This window comes from Lissotriton helveticus, chromosome 9 (genome assembly GCF_964261635.1).
Source record: "Lissotriton helveticus chromosome 9, aLisHel1.1, whole genome shotgun sequence".
Classification (NCBI taxonomy): domain Eukaryota; kingdom Metazoa; phylum Chordata; class Amphibia; order Caudata; family Salamandridae; genus Lissotriton; species Lissotriton helveticus.
In genome coordinates, this window is record NC_136070.1 from 340692360 (window position 1) to 340701270 (window position 8911).

Below are 8911 nucleotides of genomic sequence, written 5' to 3' on the forward strand. Positions count from 1 at the left end.
ATAACAATCACAAAAACAGATGGTAAACTAACAACGGTGACCCATCATAAGCCAACTGCAAAAAATAACTTGCTACGCTTCGACAGCTTCCACCCGAGACCTTTGCGTGAAAACCTACCCTATGGGCAATATTTGAGGCTCCGTAGGAACTGCAGTGAACTGGCTGATTATAAGAACCAGGCAGAGGATCTCACAAAAAAACTGCAGAACCGGGGGTACCCAAAAAAGATTCTCCAGAAGAGCCAAAAACGTGCGCGGAACCAACCACGCTCTGGTCTCTTAGAACATACAAACAAAGCAGCTGGAGAAATACCCCTGACATGTGTTACTACCTATAACACCATCTCCAATGATGTCTCCCGAATAATAAGGAAACACTGGAATATCTTAAATACTGGCAACCTGGAATGGGAAAAACCCTTGTTCAGCTTCAAAAGGGCGCAGAGTATAAAGGACAGGGTGGTCAACACAAGACCAATAAAGACAAACCCCGAAAGGGAGACACAAACAACGCTATGGGATTTACCAAGAGTGACAGGCCACTTCAGATGTGGTACCTGTAGTGTCTGCCCCTTCACGAAGAACACAAAAACGTTGCAATTGGAACCAAATAAAACCTGGACTATCAGGAGTCATACAAATTGCAACAGTGAGAATGTTGTTTATATGCTGACATGCCCGTGTAATCTAAGATACGTGGGTATGACGAGCCGAAAAATAAAACTCCGGATAGGAGAACATAGAAGCACTATCAGGTGCCAAAAAACTAACACAAGACTAACTGAGCATTTTCTTGCAAAAGGCCATACACCAGATGACTTAGAATGGACCATCATTGAGCAAGTCAAGCCAGGTACGAATCTGACTAAAAGACTATTTGAAAAAGAGCAAAGATGGGTGTACAGACTGTCTACCCACAAGTCGGGTTTGAATGATAACATCCCGTGGAATAGTGTATTGGCATGATTCACTATTCACAAGAAATATCATGATGTACCGAAATTTGCACAGAACATCGCATTAAATGAAGACTTCATAAATATACTGTTAATATAGTCGAATTCCTGACTCTGTTCGCAGGTCCGTTACGAGTTGCCCCTCTCTTTTGCACTGGCTATGAAGCTACCCCCATTTAAGCCCTAATAGTGTAGGAATTTCCTTCGAAAAACTACAACGAAACGATCGATCATGTAAACGATTGGTTTCTATGGCAACGTAAACAAGAGACACCCTCTGACTACGTCTGCCAGATACAGATGACACCAACTGAAAGCGCCGCCCTCGGAGCTCCCTGGTTGGCCAAGGCGGAGTCACGTGACTACCCCACGTGATACGGCCACGCCCAACCAGGAAGCGCTCCAAACGATACTTTACCGGTAAGCACAGTGAGAACCGGTTACTCCTCGGGGCACCACCAGCCGGAACCAAGTAGGTTTACCGCCTGATGAACAGAAGCAGCAAGTAAGTGATGCGCAACCGTTTTAATGCGGGAACAAGAGGTTCCTCGTATTTTTGATTTGGTAAGCCGACGGGCAAGGCTACAAATTCAATTGATCACAACAACTATAACCGGGCATATTTTTCCCTTTCCCTTTCTCCCTCCTTTCTACATAACGATTTGAAGGAGACGGACTCTTGCCGTCTTGGAAGTGCAGGTGCCCATGAAGCGGCAATACCGCAAAGAAGCGTAAGCTAAAAACAATACCAGTCGCAATTCACCAAAAGCGACGTCACGACTGCCCACATATTCCAGCAGCCGTTCACTTCGTGATCACAAGTAGAGATCACTCACTCATAGCACGCCGATTATTATTATTTTTTCACAAGCTATTCACAAAAATGCCAGAACTAGGTCGACACCACTTCTTTGGCATTATCCGAGTAGTGACCAGCCACAGTCCTGTTATAGCACTGTAGCAATGTAAATAAAATAGATGAATCCCTCTGTTCCAACCCAGGATTAACATCTACTATTGACTTGGTATGGCTATATATGTTAAATGTGATGTATATGTATTGTCTACCCTAGTATGTGACCCCGTCCTGTTTGTCTTTTGCTTCCCTGTTTTTACAGGTTTTTTCTTTGAACAAAAGAATCAGCACTTATTTTACACGAGTCCACAATTTGTGCACTCTAATCTGGACTAGGGCAGGACGCACCTTAGCGTGTGTGGACCACCCAGTTCAGTCACATGGTCCTGACGAAAACCAATTAATGATATGATGGTTGAAACATGTAGACCCTTTTAAATTTTATTATTTACCACACTTCACATAGCACACTTAGCTATTTTTATCAAACACTAATTATATCACCGAAGCCTACCTAATTAGGCATAGGTGCAACACGTTTTTAATTAAGGGTTCAAGCACTCAAGAATAAATTACTTGCAGTGAGTAGTGTTGGCCCTTTTTAAACCACTTGTTTGATCGTCTTGTACATATAAAAGAAAAAAACGAACCAGCTCCACTGTAATCAGGTGTCGCAGCACACCCTATAGGCACTCGGCCTATGGGGTGGGACCCCAATGATGAAGCATGTCACCAACTAGGTTGGTGAGTGAGGGGTCTTCTAAAAGGATATGTATTATCCAAAAACAGGCTGAGGCACATGGTGCTGAACTGAGCACCCTAGCCCCTATCCAGAGGAACACATTTTTACGTTCTCTCTATTTTTGAGTGGATACTCCTTTATCATTTTTTAAATTGCCCAGGAAGATATCCGCCATCCGCTCCAGGCTCAGCAACCTCCATAGTCTCGCGTGCCACAGGGATATCGCCGGAGCGTCCGGTCTCTTCCAGGCCGCAGCCAAGGTGAGCTTGGCGGCTCCGAGGCAGAGCCATAGGATATGTTTTGTTCTGCTGTCGTTTGATAGTTCAGAGCCGGATCTCGGAGGCCCAGTAGGACATGTTCTATGGAGTGCGATACCGGATAGCCTAGGCTGTCTTTGATATGGGACAGAATCTCTTCCCAGTATGGGCGGATGACCGGACAGTCCCACCAAATGTGGCGAAAGTCCCCCAGCAGACCACAGCCCCTCCAACATAAGTCCGAGGAAGCCGGGAATATTCGATGTAGCTTGGATGGGTACAGGTACCAATCCATAAGAGTCTTTAGGTGGGCTTCTCTCAGGTCCAATGAGTGGTTGTGTGCAGCGATGTCTCACCAGAGACCCTTCCATTCCTCTTCCGAGACATCGCGGCCCAGGAGCTCCTCCCAATGCTCCATGTAGCGGGGACAGGGAAACACTGCAGTGGTAAGCAGCAAGCTGTACAGGAAGGAGATCGCGCCCTTCATGGTGGAAGTACGCAAGAGAAAGGCCTCAAATGGTGTTAGCGATCTCGTAGCTGCATCTCCCACCCCTGGGGAGGTCGCCCAGTGGAGGAGTTGGATGTGGCGGAATCGTTTGGTGGCTGGGATCCCGTAATCTCTCATACATTTGGCATAAGTGAGCGGCGCGGCCCCATGAAACAAGTGGGTAAGAGCCCTGCAACCTCCCTCCCTCCATAGTTGAAATGGGCCTTCCCGCATCGCCGGTGGAAAGGCCGGATTGAAGTGTATGGGCGTAAAGGGGGACGGGAACGTGGTCCAGCGGTCATCTCCAGAGACCGTGTCCCAAATCTTCAGAACGGTGCTGGTGGGTGTACTGATGTAGGCGTTCTTAGGTCTATCCGCCTTGGGCTTCCAAGCCACGTCCCAGATCGACCTCCCAGCCACACTCCTGTCCATGTGCAGCCAGTGTTTTTCTGAGAGCTGTTGGGACCACTCCACCAAGACCCGTAGAAGCGCGGCTTTATAGTACAGGTGCATATCGGTGAAGCGCACTCCCCCCTCTCCTCGCGGTCGTCGCAGGGTTGCGAAGGAGAACCGTGCTCGCCCTCCCTGCCAAACGAATCACAGCATTAAGGTTTTAAGACGCCGGAAGAAGTCCACGTCTATTGGAATGGGGAGGGCTTGGAAAAGATATAAAAACTTGGGGAGGAGGACCATCTTGAGAGCATGGATCCTGCCCAGCCACGAGATATATTTCGGCTTCCATCGGTCCAAGTCCGCTCGTACCGCCGCCAGTAGTGGGGGGAAGTTCGCTGAGAACAGTGACCCTATGGAGGGTGTCAATCTGACTCCCAGGTACAAGAGAGAAGAGGGGGCCCACGAAAGAGGTGTGAGCAGCCGCACACGCTCAACTTCCACCAGAGGGAGAGTGAGATTTTGGATATAAGATTTATCAAAGTTGACTTTAAAACCGGCTACCGTTTCAAAGTCGGACAAGACTGCCTGGATATGCGGTAATGAGTGAGCTGGGTCCCCCACCGATAGGAGCACATCGTCCGCGAACAGAGATATCTTATGCTGCTCACCAGTAAAGGGGAGGCCTTTGATCTGCTCATGCTCTCGCACCGCCAGAGCTAGTGGCTCGATGCTTAGAGCGAAGAGAAGGGGGGAAAGGGGACAGCCCTGTCTGGTGCCACGGGAGTGCGTGAAGGAAGCGGATCGGTGTCCATTAAGCATTACCCTAGAGCGGGGTCTGCTATAATTTGCACGTATCATTGATATGAATTGAGCCGAGAAGCCAAAGGCTGCCAAGGGTGCGAAACATGAACCCCCAGTCCACGCGGTCAAAAGCTTTTTCCGCGTCAAGGCCCACCAGCACAGCCGGAATGCGGAACCTAGTAGCCTTTTCTCTTAGGTGAATCACCCGCCTCATGTTGTTGTGTGTCTGTCGGCCCTTGATAAACCCAGATTGGTCCGGGTGTATGAGAGACGGCATTAGGTCCTGGAGCCTGCGCGCAATGACAGAAGAATATATTTTGGCATCAATATGGAGGAGGGCAATCGGGCGGTAAGACGAGCATTTAGTCAGGTCCTTCCCCGGCTTGGGAATGAAGGAGATCACGGCTTCAGCCATGGACCCCGAGGTATTCCCGGTGACAGCCATTTCATTAAAGAGGGAGACCGGGTAGACACTCAGCTCCGTCGCAAACGACTTATAGAAAAGCGCAGTGTAGCCGTCCGGGCCCGGTGCCTTATGAAGTTTCAGGGCCTTAATAGCGTCCAACACTTCAATCCTGGAGATGGGAGCAGCCAGGAGATCATTCCACTCCTTAGAAACCTGCGGTAAGGGGAGATCGGCCAAGTATCTCCTCTGGGCCTCCTGGTCAAGAGAGTCCCCCGCGTAAAGTGCTGCATAAAAGCGGCCAAAAAGGTCCGCCTTGTCCTCATCTCGGTGCTGCAGGGTCCCCGTCGAATCTTGGATCCCTCCGATATATTCCTTCTCCCTCTTGTCCCGACGTTGGCAGGCCAAGTGCTTCCCTACCTTGTTTCCCTGCGAGTATGAGAGGCGCCGTAGTCTTAGGAGAGTGAATTCAGCTCGATTGTTATAGTGGGCCTTGAGTTTCCCTCTGACAGCCGTTAAAGGTCGGAGAGTCAACCTGGATGGGTTCGATTTGTGTGCTTGTTCCAAAATGGCCAATTCCGCCTCCAGGTCTTCCCGTTCCTTCCTCCTCAGTTTGTTATGGTTCGCGTTGAGGGCTAAGCAAGTACCTCGTAGCGAAGCCTTACATGCATACCAAATATTGAACACCGAAGTGTCCGAGACCGGGTTGAGGGCCAGAAAGTCCCTGATGGCCACCCTCAGTTCCTTACAGGACGTGTCGTCCCGGACAAGTGCAGCCGGGAAGTACCATTTCCGTAGCCCGTCCCCTCTCATCGCCCAGTGCAACCCAAGGACCAACAGGCTATGATCAGACACAGAGAGCGGAAAAATGCTGGAGTCGCGGATATCCCCCCTAAGGGCTTGGCTCAGGAAAATATGGTCTAAGCGGGAATAGGAATGGTGGACATGGGAGAAGAAGGTGTAGTCTCGGGATTGGGGGTGCAAAGAACGCCAGCCGTCAATCAAACCTAGGTCACCTACCAGGCTCTGCGTCTCAGTAGAAAAAACGCCTGCTTCTGCTCGCTGAGTGTGGGAGTTATCCAGGTTCCCGTCCCAAACCAAGTTAAAATCTCCCATCAAAAACAGGTGCCCCTCCACAAATTCCCCAACCCTATCCAGCAGTCCCTGGAGAAAGCTATTCTGCCCGGCATTGGGGACGTACACCACTACAAAAGAGCATAACCTGCCATCTTCCCTGCTCCGGCTCTCGCCCCACTCTCTGCCATGAGGAGGACCGCCGTCTTCTCCGCGACGAAGGGCTCACGCCCTCTGGTGAGGGGGTCGTGTCCTCAAGGCGCAGGAGGTCCCTCGCAGCCTGAAGAGATCGGATTTGCGCCAACCTATTCTGCCACCTGAAAATGATGCGGAAGGGGTGGCCCCAGGAGTAGGAAATATTGCGTTCCCTCAGAAAGGACGTTACTGGACGGAACTCGCGCCTCTTCTGGAGTGTCGATGCTGCCAAGTCTTGGTACAATTGCGGATGATGTTCTCGGAACTGCAATGACGGGATAACCCGCGCTTTTCAAAGAATGCGTTCTTTCAGCTGAAAGTCATGCACGCAGACCAAAATGTCGGGTGGTGGACCTCCTCCCCTTCTAGGCAGACCGACCCTGTGGACCCTGTTAGCCCAATATTTTTAAGGATACAGTAAACCAGGCTTCTCCAAAGAGTAGCTTGTGAGCTACTTGTAGTTCCCCGGCGACCTGTAAGTATCTCTCCTATGTGTATCTCAGCATACTAAATTAGAAGATTTTGCATGGTTGAATTAATATATGTATACCAACATTGAAAAAAGTGAGAATTCGGGACACAAATGAGTGAAAAAAATGAGTGACTTTCTGAAATATATTTAAAGCCATTTGTGTCACAAATAATTCAGTCCTGGGGAGACTTCTTATTAACTATGTTCCCTGTGTACTACAGCTATGGATGTTAAACAATACTCATATAGAGACATTCCACATTGACAAAGCATTTTTTAAATTAACACTGGCATCCATGGTTTGTGCACTGAGGTGATCACTGATGGTAACCTTTCAAATTGGGGATTATGATATCGAAGCCTAGTAATTTGCGCTGTGAAGGTTTGGGGTAGCGAGGCAAAAGGTTAGAACCTGATGAAAGTGGGAGAGAGGAAAAGAGAGGGAAGCATAGAAGTGCACCCTTATTTGAGAAAGGGGCAAAAAGAATGTGTATGCGACCTTATGTAGGAAGTTGGGAGGCCCATACTTAGATACAATTAGGAGATGTGTGCCTATGCACTGGAAGAAGTGCACGACTGCTGAGTAATGGTAAAATGTATCATGCTATATCCTGGGTGTTGTACGTTACATGCTGTCCCAAAACAATGAAAAAGTTTTTGTTTTGTTTTTTTAATTGCAAATTGTGACCGCTGATGTAATCTTGTCTAATGTGATCACTATTACAACTCTAATAATATTAGTAGCTTGTGATACTTTTCATTCAACATAAGTAGCTCTTATTACTGAAAAGATTGTAGACACCTGCACTAAACTATGTTATCCTGAGTGTAACTTTTGACATTTGGGTTACAGTGGAACACTGAAACAAACTCCTTTACCCACTGTGCTATGTTGCAAAATGTTGGACTTCATTCTGCGCAGTGGGTACATTAATCATCTGTGACCAGAGATGATACACAAATCTCGCCAGCGAGTGCATTAACCATTTGCACTATCGTACCAGTACTACACTGAGATTTTATAGCAAGGCCCAGAGGCCAATATTATGCATCATCCCTTTTATTGCTCCCCAAACAGCAGCAACAAAACACTAGAATTTAGAATACATATAACTTCTAAAACGCTGAACATGCTTATACTCTAAGAACTGGCAGCCATCTGCCTCTCTTGTTGCTGCTCAGACACAGATATGTCATAATTTATTTTGCCAAAGAAAATTGGATGAATGATTGTTGTTATAGTATGTTGTATTTAGGAATAAATGGAATGTTATTATAAGATGTAAAAGGTGGATATTAAGGTAGTCAAGTTATTTTAAAGGTTTAAGAGATTTTGAGTAAGAAAAATAGAAGATTTATTTATTTAGAGAAAGCGATCTTTGGATGTGTTGAGGATATCATGTATATTTGAGTTTACAGGGGTTTAAACGTTTTGAGAGAGACCTTGTAAAGTTTAAAGGGGATGATTATTATATTGGGAGCAGAGGCTGTGAACACAATGCATAAGAACTGGTGAATCACAGGCGCTCATTCGTTAACTCTGCACATGAGCGCTTTACATGAGCACCAGTTACGTTACACAAGTACACATTCATTTCCTACACTAGCATAAAAGTTTAGCTTAATAGCAAAACTGTCGAGCAACATAGGTCGTTACCAATAAACAGGAGATAGCAATACATGCAACATCTTCCTTCGAGCGATTTGTTATGATATTTGGCTTCTCTGCAACCTTTAAAGTCAAAATAAGCGTTGAAGACATTGTAAGCTAAACTAAGGAAGCTCAATGTAGTTGCAAAGAAGACTGGTGCGTTTCGTATGTCTCACAAGACACTCTTCCCCCCTTCTACAAGCAGAGCACATCTGGCACTTATATGAAAAGACATGACATATAGAAGATCCATTTGTCACAGGTTTGCTACAGGACGCGTAACGTTAAACCTCAAATCATTCATTTTGCAAATATAGGGAATGTGCATCAACGTGGCACCAGCCACAACGCACACAGCAGAGAGAGCTTGCATTCACCTTTGCATCTTGACGTTGAGCTGCACTTCAAGCGGCGGACCATACAAAACGTCAGCTCCGAATAGCCCACACCATGCTGGAAGTAGAAACAGAAAGAGGACCAAAAATAGCGAGACACCGTGAAGCTATGTAACTTGGTTGAGCGTGGAGCAGCTTCCATCGGTGCAAAATAGAGGCCATCTTAGTATGGTGTGAAACAGTAGCGACCTTGACGGAATTTCGGGGATCAGTTCTCTTGATCTGAGCG

The 8911-nt window shown here is 47.2% G+C and overlaps 1 protein-coding gene across 1 annotated transcript in view; it reads right to left on the reverse strand.

Annotated features, from left to right (window-relative positions):
- The window catches only part of TDP1 (tyrosyl-DNA phosphodiesterase 1), a 934974-nt gene extending 926265 nt beyond the window's left edge, over positions 1-8709 (reverse strand). Inside the window, exon 1 of the mRNA XM_078660064.1 lies at positions 8665-8709. Coding sequence (XP_078516190.1) covers positions 8665-8672 — 8 coding nt within the window. The 5' untranslated portion in view covers positions 8673-8709. The remainder of the gene's footprint in view (positions 1-8664) is intronic.
- Positions 8710-8911: the final 202 nt, after the last annotated feature.